The sequence below is a fragment of the Vombatus ursinus genome, unplaced genomic scaffold, assembly GCF_900497805.2.
Source record: "Vombatus ursinus unplaced genomic scaffold, bare-nosed wombat genome assembly UNPS02014807.1, whole genome shotgun sequence".
Lineage (NCBI taxonomy): Eukaryota > Metazoa > Chordata > Mammalia > Diprotodontia > Vombatidae > Vombatus > Vombatus ursinus.
In genome coordinates this window covers 22,432,511-22,458,034 of record NW_020954585.1, presented here as the reverse complement: position 1 = coordinate 22,458,034, position 25,524 = coordinate 22,432,511, and the positions used below count along the sequence as shown (strand labels likewise).

The 25,524-nt window shown below is 39.4% G+C and overlaps 1 protein-coding gene across 1 annotated transcript in view; it reads left to right on the top strand.

Moving 5' to 3' along the window:
- Positions 1-1,506: 1,506 nt before the first annotated feature.
- The window catches only part of ACER2 (alkaline ceramidase 2), a 36,095-nt gene continuing 12,077 nt past the window's right edge, over positions 1,507-25,524 (top strand). The window contains exons 1-4 of the mRNA XM_027874821.1: positions 1,507-1,787; positions 7,742-7,856; positions 8,670-8,811; positions 18,643-18,780. Of these exons, the coding sequence (XP_027730622.1) occupies positions 1,680-1,787; positions 7,742-7,856; positions 8,670-8,811; positions 18,643-18,780 (503 nt within the window). The 5' untranslated portion in view covers positions 1,507-1,679. The remainder of the gene's footprint in view (positions 1,788-7,741; positions 7,857-8,669; positions 8,812-18,642; positions 18,781-25,524) is intronic.

The following is a 25,524-nucleotide window of genomic DNA, read 5'->3' as shown; positions in this document are numbered from 1 at the left end:
GTAGTTTTACTATTTTTAATAGTACCTCCACCACTACCAACCTCACCCCTACCATTTTGGTATTCTTAGGCTGTGGTAATAGAAGTAAGGTATTTTAGGAATGGCATTGATCAATGTTGGAGTCCCTCCAAAACAGGACTAACCAGTTAGTAAAGAAACTAGAAATCATGCCATATGAAGACCAATGGAAGCAACTCAGAATTTTTAACCTAGATCACCAAAAAAAAAAAAAAAAAAAATTAGGACAGGATACCTGTGGAATAAGACTTAGACTTGTAACGCTTGGCTTCAGAGAACAGAACTAAGACCATTGGCTAGAAGTTACTGTCAGATTTTGGATGGAAAGAAGGAAAAATTTAAGGATCTGAACTGCCCAAAAAAGCCTTTGTCATTGGGCAGGGCCAACGATTTTAGCTTCTCTGTGTTCTAGTTCCCTTATCTATTGAAAAGAGAGGAGAGAGAAACAGAGACATACAGACAGAGAGAAGAGGGACAGTAAGAGAAAGAGAGAGAGAGAGAGAGGTTGGATTAGAGCCAAGTGACCTCTAAGGGTATTTCAAACTCTAAATCCTGTGATCCTAAATGGAATGAATGTGCTTCATCAGAAGGTGCTTTGTCCATTTCTTGAGGTCTTCATAGACCCTAGATGGCCACTTGTGGTAAAGGCTGTTGGAAAGGGTAGGGATTGGTCTGTTTGATTCTGGAGACAGATCCCTCCAATTCTAAGATTCTTTTATTTTACAATGCGATGTGGACGGGAAGTAGGCAGTTGTTTAAGTCGATATTAATAAAATGGAATTAAAAAAAAACCCATTTGATCATAAAGATAATAATGTTTTGTTTTGTCATTCGCCCAGGACTAAAGAGGTGGAAGAAGGACCCTCCCCTCCTCCCACTGCCTCCTGCCAAGAAAAGGAGTAGGCAACAACAACTCAACTCAAACCCCTTCTCATTGTCTGGCCTCTATCTTTCTAGCCTACATCAATCTATCAACAAGCACTCATTAAGTGCTTACTATGAGTCAGGTAATGTGCTGGGTAGGCGCTGGTTATACAGAGACAAATGTAGAAAATGTATACGAGAATACGAGATTGTGTGTGTGTGTGTGTGTGTGTGTGTGTGTGTGTGTGTGTCTGTGCACCGCACCGGGCTGATTGGGAAAGTCCTCCATTAGGAGGTGACTGAGCTTGAAGGCGCCTCAGGTGGTTGTCCCCGGCCTCAGCAGCTATGAAATGAAAAGCGGGGAAAGTGAATAGAAAACCTGTCGCCTTACGGGTAGCCAGACTGCCCAGCTTCCCAGTTCCCAGGCTAGGAGCGCGGAGATGCGGGAGGGGAGTCGCGGGGTGGGCGTGCCTAAGGTAGCCGCCCAGTGGGTTGGGGCAGGAGGAGGAGCGAGAGGAGGGGTCTGCGAGAGGGTCGCATCCTACAGGCGGAGAGCCGAAGACTAAGCTTCGGAGGCCGAACATCCGGCCAGCTGGGAGGGCGTAGGGGTGGGAGATCAGGATAAAGGCGCAGCTGCTGGCTTCGGTGGTGGATGCGGCTTGCTCCCAGCTGCGGTGCCCAGCTTCGGCTTTGGAGTCGCCAGCTGCTCAGCTGAATGATACACGGAAGAGGAGAGAGGAAACATCTCCGCCCCGGCCCCCAGCGCGCAGAGCGCAGCACAACCGGCGGCCTGGACTATGAGCGCCGAGCATTTCTGGGACCAACTGCGGGCGGGCAGCTCGGAGGTGGACTGGTGCGAAGATAACTACACCATCGTACCGGCCATCGCCGAGTTCTACAACACGGTGCGGGGAGCCAGAGGGGGTGTGCGTGCGTGGGTGCGGGTGGGTGCGTGCGTGTGTGTGAGTGTGTGTGTGTGTGTGTTTGGAGGGGGTGGTGCGCGGTGTGCCTGGGCACGCGCATCCACAAATGCACGCGCGTGTGTCAGTCTCTTAAGTAGGCTTATCCGTGACGTCCCTCCTACCTTTCATGACATCTGGTCTTAGCCTTCTCTGCAACCTTTCTGCTAGTGACCCGAATGCCCTGGGCTGCCCAGCCCTGCGTCACTGAGGAGTTGGCTTACAAGTTCACGGGTAGATTAACTTGACGCTTAGACCCACTGGGCGATGATAATAAAACTCTAAAAAGTTTCAGTAGTCGACCCCTGTGCCCTTTTTAATACATGAACGGACTCTCAGTGACGCAATCCCATCCCACTAGGTGACTTTTATCATAAACGCCTGAGTCTTTGGAGTCCTGGGAAAGGAGGAAATGGGGAATTCCGGGAGCACTGGACTGGTTGGAATTGCCACGGAGTGGGGCAGTTACTGGTCAATAAGTCAGTATTTATCAAGCACCTCATATGTGCCAGGCACTATGGTAAATGCTGAGGTATGAAGAAAAGCAAAACGGAGGCAGGAAGAGAGAGTAAGTTGCAGTGTGGATGAGACATTCTGAGCTGAGCATATTGCTTGAGGTTCAGACACTGAGCTTGATTTCCACAGCATAGTTAACCTCTTGTTTATCTTTTGGCTCTTCTAACACAGAAGACAGGAATCCCAGTGGAGTTTTTAAAACTTATGTGTTTGATTTGGTGTTGGTTATGGGTTTCATAGAGTACTAGAATAGTAGAGCTAGAAGGGGACTGTTAACACACGAGGCAATTGAAGCCCATAGAGGTAGACACAGCTAGTGAGGGGTAGAACTGGTCCTTAAAACCCTATACTTTTGATTCCAGAATCCCTGTTCAAAGCCCTAAAGTCCTACACACACAGGATCTTTCTTTGTGACATTGTCAATACCTAAAACACTATACAACCTTCACAATGAACTATAGTTCAATATAATTAGATGGCATCGATTTAGTAATTCTAGGAGGATGTTCATATAACTGTGGGTAAACAGAGTAGGATGTTGTATTGAGCATGAGTTTTGGGGACACGGTATGATTCTTTCATCAATAAGAACAAAGCACACTTCGTGGTTAATTTTCCCTTTTTGTCTTATGGGGATAACAACACCCACTTTTCATAAGGGGTAGTATGAAAAGAAACATTCTTTGAACTTTGAAAGACAAGAGAGGCACCTACATACGAAGTAATACCACAGCACACTCAAAGAGCATTCAACTACATACAGAATAATACCATGGCGCAATACACCAGAAGGTCTAATAGACAGTGAAGCAGAAAGTAGAATAATTCCCCCCAGGGAATTTGGGACTGGTGGTATGGTAGACAATCAGTATGAGGGCTTTTAGCCAAAGGAATCCAATTTGTGTATTTCAAGTTTTCCACAATTGTGCTTTTCTCTTTGTCTGTGAATATTTGAGATAGTTTGGTAGTGGCATTGTTTTGTTTTGTTTTGTTTTTCTTTTTTAAGCTAATCTCATTGGAGATGGATGAAATTAGTGCACATCTGAAAGAATTTATTTTAGAAAGGCTAACAATGTTTCTCTAACTTGTGTTTTTTGTGAGTGTAAGTTTTATTCTTCAGCATATTTATCATTTTCACCATTTGCTGTGCTATACAGGAGAGAATATGAAGATCAGTCTTTAGGTCTGGTAGGATCAGTTAACATTTGTGGAGGGGAAGAGGCTTCCTATCACCTTAGAAAAGATGGCATTTGGGGGTAGCTAGGTGGTGCAGTGGATAGTACACCAGCCCTAAAGTCAGGAGGACCTGAGTTTAAATCCGGCCTCAGACCAAACACTTGACACTTGCTAGTTGTGTGACCCTGGGCAAGTCACTTAACCCCAATTGCCTAAAAAAAAAAAAAAGAATAAAAGATGGTATTTGACTGATGAACAAAGAGGACCAACTTTGGCACTCCTTTATTTAACAAACTTTTATCTACCTACCTACTTACCTATTTAACAAGTTTTTATTAAATATCTCCTCTGGCCAACCCTGTCAAAGTCCTTTAGAGAAAGCATAAGAGGCTTAAGATATGGTCCTTGTCCTTGGGAAGCAATAAATGCTTGTTGAATTTGAATTCAGGGAGAAAAAATTGAGGCACTTGTTATGACCAGAGAATTCCAAAACAATGTATTAACCAAGTAGTTAACTGTAGTATAGAACAGATTGTACTTAAGGAATTCAGAGTAAAGAAAAGATGATTGTAGGATGGGGTTGGTTTGGCAGCCCAGCAGGAGGGTCATATTTTGATAATGGGAGAGTATATTGTCTAGTCAAGTCAACAAGCATTCCTTACTATTTGCTGGGCGCTGTGCTAAGTGCTGGGAATACAAATATAAGCAGAAAAAAGACAGTCTCTTCTGTTAGGGAACTTACTTTCTAATGGAGAAAGACAACATTTGAAGCTGAAAATCGTATAGAACCTGGAGAGGAATGAAGAAGTAGCTGGCCTGGATCAACTGGTGATGTTGTTCAGTCATGTCCAGATCTTCACGACACCATTTGGGGTTTTCTTGGCAAAGAGACTGGAATGGTTTGCCATTTCCTTCTCCAGTTCATTTTCAGATGAGGAACTGAGGCAGACAGGTTAAATGACCTGCCCAGGATCATACAGCTAGTAAGTGTCTGAGGCCAGATTTGAACTCAGGAAGATGCGTTTTCCTGACTCCAGGCCTTGTACTCCGTGCATCATGGCACCACCTAGCTACCCCTAGCTGGCCTGGGTACTTGCCTTAAAATGGATGTTTGAGAGAGGAACTGGCCTATCAGAGGAAACCTCAAGGATGGAGTGTGCTTCCAGTGTGAGGAGGTTTCTGGGGCAGAATGAATTCTAGAGTGAGGAAGCTACTGGGGCAGAGTGAGCTACCAGGTCAAGAAGCCTGTGGGTTCCCGATGAAATGCTGGTGTTACTATGGGGCCTTCAGCTTCTCTGGAACTGCCCCAGCAAGTATTATGCAAATGATCTGGGATTTCCTTCATGATTCCTTTTACTCTTATAATTTATTTAGTTAAGTTCCAGGAGGTTACTTGAGGCCCAAACTGATCAAGTGCCCAAGATTAAATATATAGCTAGTGCTGAGGCAGGATTTTAACCCAAGACTTTCTGACACCCTACCAAGTACCCTATCTTCCACACTAGCCTCTCACAGCAAAGGTGGGGTGTGTGTGTGTGTGTGTGTGTGTGTGTATGTGTGTGTGTGTGTGACTAAAGGGGTATAGATGTAGGAGTATCCCTAGCAGCTCAAGAGATAAGAAAGATACGTAACTACATAGGCTAATGATGTCATAAGTCATAGGATTTAGATTTTGCTGGAGAAAAGATATTAATACTAACTAATACTGTACTTTGAGTGTAGGCACTGGTCTGCCACATGCAGATTTATTTAATTTATCTTTAATATACAAGCTATTGTCATAGTCCCCATGCCTTCTGACATGACTCTGCTCCAGGAAGATTTCAGGTAACATTTATAAGAAGCTTGAACCAGGAAAAATGTCTTAAAATATAGCCTGGGTTATTAGCATCCTAGAATTGAACAACCATGTCTCTGTTCCCTTCTTCTGGGACCACTTTCCTAGAGGAATCAATGATGTTCCTCTCACAGATTTATATTAAGTCCAGTTCCTGTCACATAGTAGGTACTTGATGTTTATTGATTGATTGCTATTGAGAATACCAATTGAAAAGGTAAAGATTTGAGTGTCCCCTTTGGGGTAGACCGTAATCTAATCTCTTCGTGGAACAGAGGGAAGAGATTGCTCTTAGATGAGTCTGTGTCCTGATTACATATTGGGAAGAGGAAAAGCAATGTTCTTATCTATATTAGAGGTGGTGTTGTTCAGTTGTTTTTCAGTCACATCCTACTTATTGTGATCCCATTTGGGGTTGTCTTAGCATAGATGCTGGAGTAGTTTGCCATTTCCTTCTCCAGCTCATTTAACAGCTGAGGAAACTGAGGCAAACAATTAAGTGACTTGCCCAGGGTCACACAGCTAGTAAGTGTCTGAGGCCAGATTTGTACTCAGGAAGACAAATCTTCCTGACTCCAGGCCTAGTGCTCTCTCCACTGCACCACCTGGCTTTGAGACTAGAGCTACTTTTCGTTAAATTTCTGGTTATCACCCTTATGGTTATTTTGGTTAATTCACCTAGAAGTGTCCTTTACCCTTTTGTTCTTATCTATCCCATCCACCTTTCTAAGGGGCTTCTCCCAGGAATCTGGAAAGGTTTTAGAGAAAAGTATTATTTTTTTAAATTTTAAAGGAACTAAAAAGGACACTTTTATATGCTTTCACCATATGGAAGAGATCTTATCTGTCTCATCAAACCCTGCCATTATACAGATTGGGAAACTAAGGTGCATGATGATTAAGTCACTTGCCTAAGGTCACAGGATACTAAGTAGCAGAGCTTTGGCTTTTCCCCATACCTGCAGACTACGTTGTACCCCAAAGACCACCCTTAAATATTCAAGCCACTCAGTAGTCATGATGGGAACACCTGAGCATGTGTATGAATGCATTTATGCAGATCCATCTCCACCACTGAAAAAAATAGTTCAAAAGTTCATTTATGCCCTACATTAGTGGATCATTAATTATTTCCCAGTTACCCACACTACTGTTGGCATGGATAATTGAAAACCTGCACTTAAATAAAACCAGCAGCAAATCTTTCCACCTGGGGTGGAGCCATGGTCTGGTTTCCTGCTGCCCATTAGCTCCATAGACCAGGAAAGTCCTTTGAAAAGTGGTTGCTTTGATCATTTCTCCTTATCTATGTGAGAGTTCACAGTGTTTTTCATGGGTTTATTTTTTTTTTTTAAAAGAGCAAATGTCCTTTTTCAATTTCTAGATGTCTAGACTAGAAATCATTATGTTTTTAAATTTTGTAGCTTTCTCATGTAGTTCTGCTTAAAACTCTCATTCTTAGGAAGTAATAAAATTGATTCTCTGACAGAGTCCCACAAATACATTATAAGTTAGACGGGTTACTTTTCAACTTTAGTGACCCAAACAATTAGCATGGGAAAATTTCCATTCATTAGCAGACATATTTATTAGATCTGTATCTTCACTGTTACTTTCTGGTTTTCCTGAATTTCTTTCATAGTTTCTTCCTCTTTTTGTTTTCAAGATTGACTCTTAACTTTGCCTTTTCCTTTTTGTACACAAATGTGTTTAAAAGAAACAATAGAGACCAGTGGTAGATCTTGTTGGTAGATCTTCCAGGCAGGAACAGTCATGTAATTTCCTGTATTATTCTAGAGCATGTATAAATGTTATTTTAATGTTTTTCCAAATTGAACTCTCAAATATCCTTTTTTGAGGGGAATAATAACGGGAAGGGAACAAGCATTTATTAAGTATCTACTATGTGGCAGGCACTGTGCTAAGTGTTTTATTAATATTATCTCATTTGAACTTCTTTGACAATGAGCCCAGGGCTCTGTTGTTAAATCATTTAGTTGTGTCCAACTTTTAGTAATCCCATTTTTAATGGGGTTTTCTTGGCAAAGATATTAGAGTGGTTTGTCCTTTTCTTCTCCAGGGTCCCCATTTTACAGTTCAGAAAACTGAGGCAAAGAGAGATTAAGTGACTTACCCTGGGTCATATTAGTAAGTATCTGAGGTTGAATTTGAATTCAGGTACTCCTGATTCCAGGCCCAGCACTCTATCCACTTCAACATCTAATTGTCCCAACTAGCAGGTAGATACATACAGATATGAAAAGGGAGGAATGGAGCGAGATATTTCCACAATATATTTCAAAATGCATTTCAAACACATTGTTTTCTTCTCTTTTATTTAATATGCATCTTTTAATTTTATTTTTTCCAGATCAGCAATGTCTTATTTTTTATTTTGCCGCCCATCTGCATGTGCTTATTCCGTCAATATGCAGCATGCTTCAACAGTGGCATATATTTAATATGGACACTACTCGTTGTTGTTGGTAAGTTAATTAGTTTGTGATTAGCCTTTCATGCACGACTTGAAAGGGAGGATGTTGAATTCTGCATACTTCCTGACCTCCTTTAGACATAATGTTTTATAAACTCAAGCAAATCTGACGTCTAGAAAACTTTTTTGTTCACTTGCTTGAAACATGTTCAAACAAAAGTTACAGAAACAACTGAGACTGTCTGGAACTCTCAGGTTTATATAACTCTTCTCCAGAGTTCCGTTACTTAAGGTTACTGTTTTTTACTGGTGGTAATTTTCTGGGAAATTCTGAGAACAGAGTTGTAAGAAACATTTTTTTTTTTTTCAGTACTGTTTCTGTTGCTAGTGGACTTTAAAATGATTGTATAACTTTGATCTTTCTGTATCCTATGAACCATTTGTATAATAGTTTCTCAACAAAAGTTCTGGATAATGGGGAGAACGTTCATGCTTATCACCTGTCCATTTCTATGAAGGCCCTGGTATATTTTGGATATGATAGGTTGTGATTAACTATGAGCTTGGTAATACACTGATATTTACATATTTGAAACATACACGAGATGTATTTATCAATTTATATGCATTTATAAATATATCCATAAATGTACTTATAGACAATGGCCTATATTTATGGATTTTTTTCCCCTCCAGTTTTCATCCTGAGAGACATGTGCCATCTGTGAATTAGGTGTCAGCATTATTCTTTAAACATTGACATTGAATAATTTTTAAAAATTTAATTTTTTTCAATTAACAAATCTGTTCTCTCTCTCACCTCTCTTCCTCACTCCTCTGCCTCCTCTTCCTCTCCCTTCTCTAGGAATTGGATCAGTTTACTTCCATGCAACACTGAGTTTCCTCGGTCAGATGCTTGATGAACTTGCTATTCTCTGGGTGTTGATGTGTGCACTGGCCATGTGGTTCCCCAGAAGGTACTTACCAAAGGTCTTTAGAAATGACAGGTAATAAATATGTTTTCTTCTAAACACTGTGCCAGTCATGGGCAAAGGAATATTTAGTGAGAAATAAAGCAACAAAACCCTATCTCTACTGAGCAAATATTATTAAGTATTCAGTTAATATGATACAGTGCCTGACCATTTATATAGACTGATAGAGAAACCATCTCTACAACCTATGAATGGCAACACTCTCATGAAAGGGGAAGTAATTAAACAATGAGAAAAAGAAACCAGATGTCTTACTCATTGAAGGAGATCCAGGAATTAGTCAATAAGCATTTGTTTTTCTTATTTGTTGTTGTTGTTCATTCATGTCTGACTCTTTGTGACCCCAGGAGCCATAGCACACCATACCCTTCTATCCTCTACTATGTCCCAAAGTTTGTCCAAATTCAAGTTCATTGTTTCCATGACACTATCTATCCATCTCATCCTCTGCTGTCCCCTTTTCCTTTTGCCTTTGATTTTTCCCAACATCAGGGAGTCCTGTCTTCCAGTGAGTCCTGTCTTCCCATTGTGTGGCCAAAGTATTTAAGCTTCAGCTTCAGTATTTGTCCTTCCAATAAATAGTCTGAATTAATTTCTTTATGTATTGACTAATTTGATCTCCTTGCTGTCCAAGGGACTCTCAAAAGTCTTCTCTAGCACCACAATTGAAAAGCATCCATTCTGTGGTGCTCACCATTCCTTAGAGTCCAACTCTCACAGATACTTTGCTACTGGAAAAACCATAGCTTTGACTATATGGACCTTTGTTATCTCTGCTTTTTAGTATGCTGTCCAGATTTGCCACAGCTTTCCTTCCAAGGAGCAAGCATCTCTTACTTTCATGGCTGCAGTTGCCATTTGCAGTGATCTTTGATCCCAAGAATATAAAATCTGACTGTGCTTCTATTTCTTCTTCTATTTGCCAGGAAGTGATGGGACCAGTTGCCATGATCTTAGTATTTTTTATGGTAAGCTTCAAGCCGTGACTTGCTTTTATACTCTCCTCTTTCACCCTCATAAAGAGGCTTCTTAATTCTTCACTTTCTGCCATCAGAGCGTTATCATCTGCATATGTAAGATTGTTGATATTTCTCTTGGCAACCTTAATTCCAGCTTTTGATTCATCCAGCCTCACATTTCACATGATTTACTCTGCATATAAGTTAAATAATGTGAAATAGACAGCCTTGTTGTTATCCTTTTTTAATCTTAAACCAATCAGTTGTTCCATGTTTAGTTTTAACTGTCGCTTCTTGGTGTGTGTACAGGTTCCTCAGGAGACAAGTAAGATGATCCGATACTCCCATCTCTTTGAGGACTTGCCATATTTTGTGATTCACACAGTCAAAAGCCTTAGTGTGGTCAATGAAGTAGAAATAGATATTTTTCTAGAACTCCCTTGCTTTCTCCATAATCCAGCGAATGTTGGCAATTTGGTCTCTGGTTCCTCTGCCTCTTTGAAAACCAGCCTGCTCTTCTGGTAACTCTAGGTTCACGTATTGCTGAAGCCTAACTTGCAGAATCTTGCTGGCATGTGAAATGAGCACAATTCTTTGGTAATTTGAACATTCTTTGGCATTGCCCTTCTTTAGGATTGGGACATAAACTGATCTTTTCCAATCCGATGGCCGCTGTTGAGTTTTCCAAATTTGTTGGCATATGGAGTGTGGCACTTTTACAGCATCATCTTTTAGGATTTTAAATAGCTCAGCTGGAATCACCTCCACTAGCCTTATTGTTAGCAATGCTTCCTAAGACCCTCTCGATTTCATTCTCCAGGATGTGTGTCTCTAGATTGGTAACCACCCCATGGTAGTTATTGGTGATATCGACATCTTTTTTTTGTATAGTTCTTTTGTGCATTCTTGCCACCTCTTCTTTTTTTTTTCAAATTTTTATTTAGTATTTTATTTTCCCCTAGTTACATGTAAAACAATTTTTAACATTCGTTTTTAAAACTTTGAGTTCCAAATTCTCTCCCTTCCTCCCTCCCCAACTCCCCACTCCCATTGAACCGGATTCCACATAGGTTATACATGTGTAGTTATGCAAAACATTTCCATAAAAGTCATGTTGTGAAAGAAAACATAGACCAAAAAAAAAATCCTCAAGAAAAACAAAGAAAGTAAAAAAAAGTATGCTTCAATCAGTATTCAGACACCATCAGTTCTTTCTTTGGGGATGGATGACATTTTTTTATCATAAGTGTTTCAGAGTTGTCTTGAATTATTGTATTGCTGAGAATAGCTGTCATTCACAGCTGATCATCTTACAATATTACTGTTACTTTGTAAACATTTATTAATTGCCTACTGTTTGCCAGGTACTGGGCTAAGTGCTGGGGATAGAAAGAAGGGCAAAAAGACAATCCCTGACCTCAAGGAGCTTGTTGTCTAATAGAAGAACTGTGGCTCAGAAATAGAACTGAAGGTTTACTTGGACCAAATTCAATCTTACGTGCATCTCTCAAACATTTTTCTACCTTTTTTCCCTACTCATGGTTTCCTCTGGGAATATCAGAATTCAGTTTGTGTCTAGGTCTCCAAAATAAAAGGGAAGGAAGGGCCTTCAGTTTCAGGGCTAACAAAATGCCACATACAGGTTTTTCATTTATCCTGACAAAGAGGTAATATAAAGGCCTTTTACCCAAGCCTCTACTCTTTCCATTTCCTGTGAGCCTTCACCTCCCTCCAGGGTCCTACACAGTCCTTTGGAATTAGAGTACTGCCCTAGGGTTGAGGCCTCTACCCCCTACTACTTAGAAGACTGGATCTCCCTATCTCATCCAGTTTGTGTGTGCAGGGAGCACTCGCAGGCCTGATCCCACTCTGATTGTCAGGGGAGCTTTGACTTACATATTTCCCAACTTGGACCTGTTTGCCCCTCTTTAGGCAACCTAGTAAACCCTTGCTCCTGGAAGCACATTATGCTGATGCCAGACTTAGTTTGGACACCCAATTGTGTCAGCCCACTGCAGCTCAGATCAGAATCCAGAACCTCAGCCCTTCTGGATCCCCTAAAACCCTTCTAAAGGTCTAAAGGGTACAGCTCTGGACTTTGTTAGCAACTATTGTTATCTGAGTAAGGAATATCTCAACTTCATCTTCTAGGTGGGGTTGTTTAATTTCGTCATGCCTAGAGGTGTGTTTGAGTTACTCATATTAAAAGAATTTCACAACACCTTAAGAAGATATCATCAGTACTCAAACCAAGCCCTCTAAATTAAACCACTAGGCCATTTGTACCTTCTGTAGGGAGTTTTGTACTTTTACCTGTCTGGACATAGTAATCAATGGAGCATTTATTAAGCTCCTACTGTACCATGAATCATTTCCAAAAGAATTGAGAAAAGATAGCCTGACAGAGGAAGAAACATCTTCATTTGGAAAATACCATGGTTTTGTGTTGAATTCCAGGCTCAGGCATGCTATACGTAGAGAAACAATGTGGAGAAGAAACATGGCTACAAATAAGCAAATTATGGATGATACTGATACTTGGTATTACAAAGGAGAAATCATGGAGGCAGCTAGGTGGTATAGTACATACAGAGCTGAGTCTGAAGTCAGGAAGACCTGAGTTCAAACCTGGCCTCAGACTAGGTCTGTGACCCTGACAAGGCACTTAACTTCTGTCTGCCTCATTTTCCTCAACTGTAAAATGGGGATAATAATAGCAACTACCTCCCAAGATTGCTGTGAGGATCAAATGAGATAATGTTTATAAAAAGGGCTTATCACAGTACCTGTCACATAGTAGGTGCTTAGTAAATGCTTATTCCCTTTCATTCTCACTATTCAGAGAAAACAGTAGATACAATTCTGCCTTAGGATTCCATATGTTGTTCTTGGTGCTCTCAAAATGACTGGGGGTTGGGGTTGGTGTGTAGAGAAGTTATTTATTTATTTATTTATTTTAGGCAATTGGGGTTAAGTGACTTGCCCAGGGTCACACAGCTAGTGTCAAGTGTTTGGTCTGAGGCTGGATTTGAACTCAGGTCCTCCTGACTTCAGGGGCGGTGTGCCATCCACTGCGCCACCTAGGTGCCCCAGAAGTTATTTTTAATTAACTAGTCAGATGGACAGTCATTTTCACCCTGAGAAGCAGGATTTCATTTCAGTATTCTGGTCTCTGTTGTAACTTTATGGGTAGCAGTAATCTTTCAGTATCCGATTTGTGAAAAAGGGACATTTAATTGCAGAATTTAGGTGGAGGGGAGGGGTCTGAACAGGTAGGTATAGAGACTAGATCTGTGATTTCAATGATGCAGGGATCTCCTCCCCCGCTAGGTGAGGAAATAATAATTAATATTACTATTACTAGTACTACTAGTCAGTTGTGTCTGACTCTTTGTGACCACTTGGACCATAGCACGAAATACTGTCCGTGGGTTTAGTTTTTATTTTTGGCAAAGATACTAGAATGGTTTGCCATTTCCTTCTTCAGTGAATTAAGGCAAATGGAGGCTAGATTTGAACTCTGGTCTTTCTGACTCCAAGCCCAGCACTTTATCCACTGAGCCACCTAGTTGCTTCTGCTGCTACTCATAATAATAATGATAACTAAACTTTATGATTTGCAAAGCACTACTTTCCAAATATTATCTCATTTTATCCTCATAACAGCCTTGAGAGGGTGAGTACTATTACTACCTCCATTTTACTGATGAGGAAACTAAGGCAGATAGAAATTAAATGACTTGCCCAGGGTCACACAGCTAGCTAAGTATCTGAGACAGAATCTGAAATCTCTTGACTCCAGGCACAGTGCTCTATCTTCCACGCCATCTAGCTGCCCTCTACCAATGAAAGTTGACACAATGTCTGCAACAAATAGTTTTGCATGGAGCATTGAGAAAATAAGTGACTTTCCCAGGGTCAGACAACTAGTACATATTAAAACATGGGATATATGAATCCAGGGTTTCCTAGGTTCAAGACCAGTGCACTAACATGCTGCCTCTTTCTGAGCAGGTTGATAGTGAATGCTTATTCACTCCCTAAAAAAAAATCTTAAAGCTAGATCTTATTTTTAGAATCAGTTTCCTTTTGACCTTAGGAATGGTAAGGGACAGCTTGAAACACTGGCTGTTTTATTCCAAAATGTTATGGATTATTTTGTAAGATTAGATTTCATATAGATTCAGAGGAAATAGGAATTGGGTACAAATATTCACAAGTCAATAGGCTCAAATATGACTTGGATACAAGCTATCTATTGTTTTGGAATTAATTACATTATATTTGTTCTTGAAAAAATCTGTGGATCTGGCATCTGTTGCAGAGCATACTGAGGGGTGAGAAATGAAGATCTCGAAGTGATTCTTGGGTTAATCATCTGACATTTGTCACTCTGGCTCTCACTGACTGGCCAACAATGGGTCCCAGCTCAAGCCTCCCTTTGGCATTGTTTGGGCCCTGATTGGCTCAGAATGAATGTAAATAGCATTTGTTTCTGTTCTGGCCAGAAACTCTGAGGGTCTTCCCCTCCAAGTTGAATTTTTTTCTTTCAAAAATGCCATTCTTTGTCTCATTTCTTATTAACCCCTAATCACTGAATGGGTGCTGCCTCAGTCAAAAAACCTTAGTTTGAAAAGGCCAAGGTCCCCCACTGCATCCTGGGCCACCTCCAGTTGTCCTGATCTCTATATGACCTTTGGACCCAGATGACTCCAGACGAGAAAGTGAGGCTGGTGACTCTGCACAGCCCTCCCTCACTTAAATCCAGTTCACTTGCAAATCATGGCATCACCTCCCTGATGTCACTGTTCTTTTCAAGAATGAAGGACAAACAACAACAGTAAGCTGCGGCAATGTGACATTTGTTTATTTTCTGCATGTTGCAAAAGAATGACTTTACGAGGCGGACGTCTCAGTTGACTGAACATTCTGCCCACGGAGGAGACTGCTTCCCCATTTTTTAGAGCCCAGTCCCAACTGGATTTTATGGCATAATTAACTGGGGGAAGAGTTCTGCAACTTTCTTTTAAGAGTGTTTTGTTTGGCTTACCATCAGTGTACTCCTTTGCAACCAATTACCTTAACAAGCCTTGTGTGAGTCCAACTCATGCTGAGTCAGCTTTTTGCACTGCCTAAACACTGAGACTGAAAAGTCCGGTCATTCTTTTGGGCTGGGAGATCTCAGTGCTCTTTCTTAACCTGTTTCTAGATATAATCTTCTGGACCTAAAAAAGCCAACTAATCCTGGAAGCAGACTTAGCCAGAGTTACTGCAGCTCCCAAGGGTGTCTGATTTATTACTGTGGTAGAGATTAGACACTTAGAAACTTCCCTCAGAGAGAACGGTTAAATACCAGCTTTTCTTTGTGAGGTTACAGGCTGCCAGGTAGGTCAAACAGTTTCCCTGATTTTCTTCCCTATTACCTTTCTCCTGATTCCCACCACCAGTGCCCTCTCTTCCATAATTCATAATTCAACAGGTTAGTAAGCATTCATTAAACACTGACTATGCATTGGGAACTGGGCTAAGCTCTGGGAATACAAAGAAAGGCAAAAACAGGACCTATCATTGAGGAACTTGAATTCTGATGGGGGAGAACAACATGCAAACAGCTGTATACATATAAGATATGTACAGGGAAATCCGAAGTAATCTAAGAGACAAGGCACTAGCATTAAAGCAGACCAGGAAAGACCTCTTGAAGAGGGTGGGATTTGATCTGAGACTTGAAAGAAACCAGGGAAGCCAGGAAGCAATTGGATTATATATACATATGATATATATGTATATGTGAATGTGCATACATATATGTGTATTATATTTATGTTATCCATACAGTTATATGTTTTTATGTATATATATACTTACATATAATATCCATATACTTATATATATACACATACTACACACATACACATATATATATATATACACACACACACATATATATGTACTCATTAGATGTATAACTTTTTTTTCCCCTCCATTAGAATGTGAGCTCCTTGAGGGTAAAAACTGTTCTCCTGCCCCCTTTTTTTTAATCTGTATCTCGTTGCAAGAGCTTAATAAATGCTTGTTGATTGATAGAGCAAAATCTCATGAGGTTTTGGAGGCCTTTTTTCTTCTTCTTTGGGATCAGCCTTGAAATTCCTGATGAATCCCATATTTTGAGAGAGGGCTGGAGGTCACATCAGTGGCTTTCTCTGTCTTGCTGCTAAAAGGTTTTTTTTTTCCTTCCTTCTTTGGGATCAGCCTTGAAATTCAGTTCCTTGAAAATCAGAAAATAAATCTTTTGAGACAGGGTTGGAAGCCAGATCAGTGGCTTTCTCTGCCTTGTTTCTAAAAGGTTTCTTTTTTCTTCTGAGAAACAGCTTTGTGTAAGTTCCTATTTTGACAACTCAGTGAACTTTCCTTTCTGTTTAATGGACTGTTTTTTTATATTTGTTTCCCTGCAGTGACTTGTGCCAGAACCTTCCAGTTCTCTTGTTCAAAGGAAATCTTCCTTTAGGTTAGAGAAGGTGCCCCCTTCGACTTCACATTAGAATAATGCTTTAGTAGATGACATGCCCTTCCTCTTAATAAATGGTTAACTGCTTGAATGTAAGATTACAAGGACTATCATACTCAGTTACTTTTTAAAAGTTTTATTTATTTTATTCCAGACTTAAAAAATAAAACAAGCACTTCCATAACGTAGTAGAATAGAAGAAAAAACAAGATGGAGGGAAATTCAGTTACTTTTTATACTACTTTGCTTACTTTTAGTTTTGTTTTGTTTTTAGGCAATTGGGGTTAAGTGACTTGCCCAGGGTCACACAGCTAGTAAGTGACAAGTGTTTGGTCTGAGGCCGGATTTGACCTGAGGTACTTCTGACTCCAGGGCCGGTGCTCTATCCACTGTACCACCTAGCTGCCCCTGCTTAAATACTTTTAGGAGTTTACCTGTGAGTTTTTATATGCTGTCCTAAAATCAGAATGACTCCATTTTTGGGGGAGGAGGAAGTGCTACTTTTATGTCCATGTGTCACCCCTTGCTTTCCTCAGGGAGGCAGAGGAATAAACCTTGGTACTGAGAGTGACAGTGTAGACGTGGGTTCTTAACCTTTTTTTTTCCTGTTGTTTCCCAGACCCCTTGGGCAGTCTGCCAAAGCCTACGGAACCTTTCTTATGAGGTTTTAAAATACATAAAATAGAATACACAGGATTACAAAGGAAACCATTTATATTGGGTGAAAAAAGATGTAACTTTTTTTCTTATTCATGTTCCTGGATCCCCTGAAATCTATCCATGGACCCTTAGGGGTCCCTCAGTTAAGAACTCCTGGTTTAGATTGTGGTAGAGACCTCTGGAACAGTAGTAACCTTGTTACCTCCAAACCCACCTTATCCTTATCTACTGAGAGTTTTCACAAGTACTAGATAGAAAAAGCAAATGAATTTAATTGAGGAATATCCAAAATTTCAGTAAAGCCATATAGTTCTAAAATAAATTCCTCATGTAAAGGTCTTTGGGGAGGGGTATATTATAAATTTATAAACTCATTATGGAGTTTATAATATATAGAAATTTCTTACTAGATCATCTTAGGTGGTAGTCTATATTAGTGGAATGCTTATCAGATTTTTCAGATGACAAAATCTGGGAGGGATAGCTAAGAAATTACATTAAGGGTTTGGATCCAAAGAGGTCTTAAGAATCTAGAACAAAGGGGATAAATAAAATAATAAGAGGTTTAATAGTGATTTTTAAAAATCAACTTTGGAAATATAAGATGGGGAAGGTATAGCTTGATAGCAACTCATGTGGAAAAAGGTCTGGAAGTTTTAGACAGCAGAATGCTAATGCATATCACAGGGTGATATGGCGGCAAAAGGCTAACTGCAACTTTTTGTTGTTCAGTCATTTCACTCACATCCAACTCTTTGTGACCCCATTTGGAGTTTTCTTGGCAAAGACATTGGAATGGTTTGCCATTTCCTTTCCAGCTTATTTTACAGAGGAGGAAACTGAGGCAAACAGGGTTGAATGACTTGCCCAGGGTCACACAGTGTCTGAGGTCAGATTTGAACTCACAAAGGTGAGTCTTTATGACTCCAGGGCCGACACTCTGTCTGCTGTGCTACCTAGCTGCCAAACAAATTATTGTGTTCAAAAATTCCAAAGTGGAGATCTGGAAGCAGAAAAATATCTTGCCTGGCAATCATTATCTCTAATGTGTCAGAGATGAGATTTTTTCCCTACACAAAATAGGAAATCTGGAACACTGTATTTGGAGCTGCCACACCACCTGATCTGGGGAATTGCCACACCATCTCCCCCAATCTGGGGTAGGTTTGGAGGCTTGCAGCATCCCATTCCTGCATCCAACTGGCTGTAAATGCTATCTTTTAATGAATCTCTTCTGTACTTTTCCTGTCCCTAGTATGGATACTTGGGGATAACATTTGCCACCAACTAAAAGAATTAAAATAGCTAGGAGAAACTGATCAAATCTCTTCCTCACTTAAAACTCCTCACTCAGGGAGCCTTCATTCTCGTTTTTACATTGAATGATTATAATTTACAGGTATGTTGTAAAGGGGATTGGCCAGATATAAGTTGTACCAGATAGCTTCTGTGATCTCTTTCAACTTAGAGATTTCGTGTGTGTGTGTGTATGTGTGTGTGTGAGAGAGAGAGACAGAGACAGAGAGAGAAGAGAGAGAGGTTTTTCCTTATTTAAAATTTTTCTTTGTAAATATAGCTGTCACAGCAATGTAAGCCTCCTTAGTCCTTGTGGTTGGACATTTAGTTGTGTATCCTAGATACATAGGTTCATCCCCCCCCAAAAAAAAACCCAAACTGAGAAATCTTTGCATGTGGATTTGTTTTTCAATCTTTCAGGGGCAGGTTCAAAGCTGTGGTCTGTGTCCTATCTGGAGTCACTACTTGTCTCGCATTTGTGAAGCCAGCCATCAACAACATTTCTCTGATGACCTTGGGCATTCCCTGCACAGCGCTGCTCATTGCAGAACTGAAAAGGTGAGTGACCTTCCCATGTGCACCTGTCTCTCAGATTCTCACGATGGCAGAAGCTTTTGATGGTTTGCTGGACGCTCCCTGTAACCAGATCCTACAGTCCCACCAGAGGGCATCCTAGTGTGCGGTACCTAGATTTGTCTGGGATGGTGCTTGGTACAGAATAAGCACTAAATAAATGCTTGTTGAGGAGGAGGTGGAGGAGGAGGAGTATTCAGTCTCTTCTGGTATTCAATCCCTGCAATATGAAATCTTGATATATGCAAATTTTATTTTATTTTATTATTTATTTTATTAATTTATTTTGATTTATCAATAACCACTTCCATGATATATGTAAATTTTATATGAACACAAGCTTGACTGGTTGTTTTGCCATTTTTTTCCCAAGAAAAGTGGAGGGTTTCCCGCATCTTGCCAGAGAGGTGGTAGACTTAAAGTCCAGTAATAAGACATACATTTTTGGACTTGGCCGGTGTGGGAATTTGTTTTACTTGACTATGTGTATTTGTTTTGAGAGGTTTTGTTTGTTTATTGTTTAATGGGGAGGGAGGGGCAGTGAAAGGGAAAGATAATTTAAAAAACATTTTTAAAGATATTGAAACCATCCTTGATATATAACTGTAAGGCTACAGCCACTGATTTAGTTTCCTGATGGCCTGAGTACAAAATCCATTGTAGAAAGAGTAAGTGGTTCTACCCTGAGGCCTCAGATTATTGTCCAGTGGGACCCACACAGGGGCAGGAAACAACCACCTAAGGGAATCCTTACTGGATAATCTTTCCATACTACTAAATAAATAAATTTCCTCTTGTTAATTAAAAAAAAATAAAATGATAGTGCACTCAGCAGAAATTTTATTTTATTTTTATTTTTAATTTTGAAAACACCAAATAAAATGAGCATTTCCAAATACAAAGTAGAACAGAAAAAGATGATAGCCCATGAATCTGTGAATGCCTATTATGTGCCTCTTGCTGAGGGCTCATTAGAGATTATACAGGTGAGCTTTCATGCCGATTCTGAAATAGCATCAAGAGAATCTGTGGATTAGTTGGCCTAGAGCCAGCCTAACATAGTTACGTAGGATGGGAGGATATGAGGTAATTTCAGATAAATAGAAAATAGATTATTTTAAAACTATTGATTTTATCCAGAAGTTTAAATAAAGGGTAACTTGTGAAAGAGTTGAAAAGAAAGTCATTTTCTTTAAGTAGCCTTTCTGCCTTAAAGACACTAGAAAAGGGATAAAAAGGGATGAAGATGGAAAACAAATTTGTGTATGAAGAGGATAAAATGTGAAATGTTCTTTGTGGACTACTTTCCTAATTGTGATTTTTTTCCCCCCAAGCAAACTGCTACTAAAAGATTTCTATAGGTGGAACTCATCACAAACATAGAATTCTTACATAAACACGTTTGTGGCATGTTTACACTTTCTTTCAGATGTAAACCTTATCTAAATGTTATTTTTTAAAAAATCTCTTGTGATAGTGCTTCTCTTTTTATGTGCCTCATTTTCTAAATGCATTTTATGTTCGTCACCATTCAAATCAAGATGTGTCTATCTAGGCCCTGGAGGAGTCAGCAAGGTGGTCTACTGGATATTGCACTTGACCTGGAGTCAGGAAGACCTGAGTTCAAAAACTAGTGAGCTAGTTTGTGTAAACAAATCACTTAACTTCTGACTGCTTCAGTTTCCTTATTTGTAAAATGAAGATAATAATAGCACCTACTTCTGGGGGTTGTTGTGAGGATCAGTTGACTTAATATTTATAAAGTGCTTTGTAAACCTTAAAGAACTATATAAATGCTAGTTATTATTATCCTCATATTGACTTGAATATATTCTTCCTCTTCTTTCCCATCCCAGTACAGCTTTGAGAGGAAAAGAGGCTTTTTTTTCTTTCCAAATTATTTTCTCCTGGGTGGGCTGCTTTGATTACCAGCAGCAGCCAAGCACTCTGAAGGCCTGGGTCTAAGCAAACAAGATCCCCATCTTCGTTGGAAGGTAGACTGTTCAAGTATATTTTTCACAGCTTTGCAGCAGGGGGAATTCATTCCTTTTTCAGAGCAATGGATCCCAAAGCATCAGTGAGGATGTATAGTTATAGACATAAAGAGGCTATGTCACAGACAGGAAGCAAATAGGCTTTGGTGGGATCAGGAGAAGGGAGAGGGGAGGGTTTCAAGGGTACTTTTGGTGCTCACTCCTTGGTCCACAGCCCTGGCAAGTGACGTTGAGTAGGAGAAGAGTTTGGGTTATAGTATATAATTTGATTGCCCAGATGAGATAACTGTACCCATGTGACATGCAGCAAAGTGGGGGAGACGGTCATGTCTGAAGGATAGAGGTCCAAACTTTTGAAAGAAAATATTTAATAGAACCCATGGAAGAGACTGACAGTGGCCTTGGGTATTTGAGAAGAATATTTTACCAGTCTTACAAATTTGCACATAATAAGAGATTATCTTTTCTTTAGCCCCTTCACATTTCTAAAATAAGAAAACATTTTATGTACCAAGTTAATTATGGTTAACATATAGGGCAATGCAAAAGAAGGTAAGACAGATTTTAGGTATTGGTAAAGAATTCTTTTTCTACTACTAAGGTTACATAGACAATCTCCTCATTAAAATTGAATGAGTTGACCAAGGAACAGAGGGGTTAAATTGCTTTGTTCCTCCTCTAATTCAAAACGACAAAAAGGAATCTATTAATATACTAAAGTGTGTGTGTGGAGAGAATTCAGGTCTTCCTCAGAGAGAAGTTAGTGAAGCTTCTTACTTGGAGTTTCAAATAACATTTCCATCTAAGATAATTAAAAAAATATATATTTTATTGATACTTTTTATGTGGCTATATTTTTCTCTTTTTTCCCATTCTTTTTAAAATTTTGAGTTCCAAATTCTCTCCCTTCCTACTGCCCCTCCCTCACACATTTAAAAGGCAAATAATATGCTACCCATTATACATGTGAAGTCATGCAAAACATTTCCATATTAGCCATGTTGAAAAAAAAGGAAGAAAAATAATGTGGAAAAAATATGTTTCATTATGCACTCAGTCCTTTCTCTGGAGGTGGATAGCATTTTCCATCATGGGTCCTTTGGAATTGTCATATATCATTGTCTTGATCAGAGTTGTACTCTTTCTCAAAGACTACTCTCCCTCGTAATTAAAAAGCAAATGAATGAACACACTGGCTATGTTTTATAGCACAGATCTCATTCTGCATTTATAGTCTACCTCCCTGCCTAGAGGAATGAAGCATATTTCACCACCAGTTCTCTGAAGTCAAGATTGGGCATTGTACAGTTTTGACATCTTTCAATGTTATTTTTCTTTACATTACTGGGGGGTCACTGTGTAAATTGTCTTGGTTTTGTATCAATTAAAACTACTTCATTTTTAAAAATAATATTTTGTTTTTTTCCTCAATTACATGTAAAAACAATTTTTGACTTTAAGATTACTTTGTAAATGCTTGTTTGCCATAGAAAGCTTGTTGTCCTAACAGTTGTAGTCACACTGGAGAATTACCTCCTTTGGGGATGCAGACCATAACTGGGGGTCCTTACTCTTAGTTACTTAAAAAGAAAGATCTAAGGTAGCAGTCCCAGATTTCACCATGTTTATTCTGCTGTTTCTTGGGCACTATTGCACATCTTGCATCTTGCATCTAGATTGCTGTCTGGGACATCCCTTTTGTGGTTGTTAAATGAGTAGAGAAGAAAAGGACAGAAGAACCTTTCCAAAATCTTCCCAGTATCCTGTTCCACTTGCAGGAGATTTCTGACAGCCTGTGGGTAAAATAAGCCAATTAAAATGATTTCATTGTTGGTCAACCTGATGCTGATTGACGGCATGGCCAGCCAGTAAGACAGGATGCCATCTGTGGCTATGGGACCTTCTCACTGTGGAGGCCGGCCTGACTGGCTTTTATGGGAACAGAGCATGAGTCATGCTCTCTTACCAACCCTGACATTAAAAGAAAGAAAAAAAAATTGAAGCTACTACCCAAACATAGAATTAAACTGTTCATATAGACATTTGGATTAGACTTTACCTTCCAAACTTTTGATATGTAGAGGGCCTAGTTTGTTCAATATATGAATTTGAACATAATGTTTTAGACTGCTTTTTTTCCTAACAATTCTCCAAAGTGTCTAATTTCATTTTGTCTTTATCCGAGTCAAATGATATGTTTTGAAACTTATAAATTTTTTCCCCCAAAAGGTTTTAAAAAGGGAAAACATTTTAAAAGAGGATCTTAAAAAGTAGGGGAATAAAATGGTTAGAACAGATTGTCTTAGTTTTGTCAAGAAAATCTTTCAGTTCTCTGATCTTTCAAAAGGAAAAATACATACTTATTTAATGATTCTGTCTCTAATTATAAAGTCTAATACTAAGCTTGGAATCAGGAAGACCTAGGTTGACAGTAGCTGTCTCACTTGTCTGTGTTTCCCTCTGTTTTCTTCTGTGCATTAAAAAAAAAATACTTCGTTAATGCTCTTACCATTTTTCTTTGTTTCTTTGTTCTTCCTTTCTTCCTCCCTCCTTTGCTCCCTTCCTTGCTTCCCTTCCTTTTTTCCTTCATCACAGCCTCAGTTTCCTCATCTGTAAAATGGGGATAATAATAGTACCTACTTTCCAAGGTTGTTGTGAGAATCAGATGAGATATTTGTAAAATGCTTTGTAGACCTCAAGGTACTATATAAATGCTAGTACTTTGGGTTTTAAGGTCCTTCACAACTTATTGTTCTCACTCACTTTACATTAATTCCTTTTTCACACTCTGTAACCCAGCTATAATGGGGAGGGGAAGGGAGAAACAAGCATTTATTAAGTACCTATTATGTGCCAAGCACTTTAGAAATATTATCTCATTTGATCCTTACAACAGCCCTGGGAGGCAGGTGCTATTATTATCTTTATTTTATAATTGAGGAAACTGAGGCATATAGAGGTTAAGGGACTTGCCCAGGGTCACACAGCTTGTAAGTCTGAGGTAGGATTTGAACTCAGATCTTCCTGACCAGGCCCAGCACTCTATTCACTGTGCCACTTAGTTGCATCTTTTGGCTTCTCTCTGCTCTTCACATGTTACTTCATATCCCATACCTGTGCATTTTCATAGAGAGTGAATTCTATGTCTGCCTTAAAATACTTTTTCACCTCTACTTCACAGAATCCCCACCTTCCTTTGAACCACCTTTTCCACAAAGCCTTTCCTGATCTACATAACTTCAGATGCCCTTTTCCTTGAACGTCCTTGTTTTTAACTATCTTGTAATACAGTTATTCCTTCCACATCTGGACTTTCCCCTTTGTTGTTTTGCTATATCATGGGTCAGTATAAAAAATCAAATGGGAATTTTTTTGTGAGTTTTGAGGAAGCTGCAGACCACACGCAAAGGCTAGCAGACAACCCAGAAAAGGTTTAGAAACTCAAATGCATAAAATATATGTATGGTATTGTATAACATCAACATATTTTATCTTTTAATACCACAATAATTCAGACTTCTTCTCTGGTCCAAAGAGAAGGCAAAAAAATTTTATGTGGATTTTCCAGATCAAGGGAGCATCACATCCCTAACCCTCCACAATGTGGAAGGGATAACTGTATTTTATATTTATTCCACATATAACAGCATCCCAAAAATCTTAGTACAGTTTTAAGTTTTAGAAACTTTAGAAATACAAATGCTACAAACTTACAGAAAACCCAAAATTTGGAAGGTTAATTATTTCAAATTTCAAATGATTAAAATTTAACGTAACCAGTGTCTTATGCTGTAAGTTGCTCCAGTCAATTTTTTAATCTTTGTAGAAGCTTTCTTCAGCTGCCGCTTGGTGATCCTAACTTTAAGATGGTTCAAAGAAGGAGATTTTGCTATATACATGACAGTTCTAATGTGACCCCACAAGAAAATGTCTAACGGAGATAGATAGACTGTGGTGGTCAACCAAGGCGCCTCCTTTGCTGATCCACTGGTCTGAGAAAGTATTGTCCAGAAACTCAGACACAATGCGTAATGACAGGGTATCCTGCCTGGTTAAAATTGAATTTTAAAATTTATTATTGAAAATTCACAAAACTAAATGAAGTTAAAGGAAATGCAAATAATTTGATTTCCGCATGATGTTTTTTGGAAGTTTGTGGCATTTATACTTTGGAAGTTATTAAAGCTTAAAACTTCACTGAGACTTTTGGGACACCCAGCATTTATATACCTACACATTGTTTCATTAGAATGTAGTTTCCTGGAGAGCAAGGATATTCTTTTCATTTTTTTTGTCTTTGTATCTCTAGCACCTAGCATAATGCCTGGCCCCTAGCTGTTGTTGTTCAGTCATGTCTGACTCTTCATGACCCCATGGACCATAGCATGTCAATACTGTCCATGGGGTTTTCTTGGCAAGGATATTGGATTGGTTTGTCATTTCCTTCTCTGGTGGATTAAGGCAAGCAGAGGTTAAGTGACTTGCCCAGAGTCACATAGCTTGTAAGGGTCTGAGGTCCGATTTGAACTCAGGTCTTCCTGACACCAGGCCCAGTGCTCTATCCATTAAGCCCCCTAGTTTCGTCCAGTTGGCACATAGAGGGACTTCATAAATGTTTGAAGACTGATTCCAGCTCACAATCTGTGCTCTATCATCTTCTTTCTTTTTTTCTTTCTTTTTTTCTTTCTTTCTTTCTTTCTTTCTTTCTTTCTTTCTTTCTTTCTTTCTTTCTTTC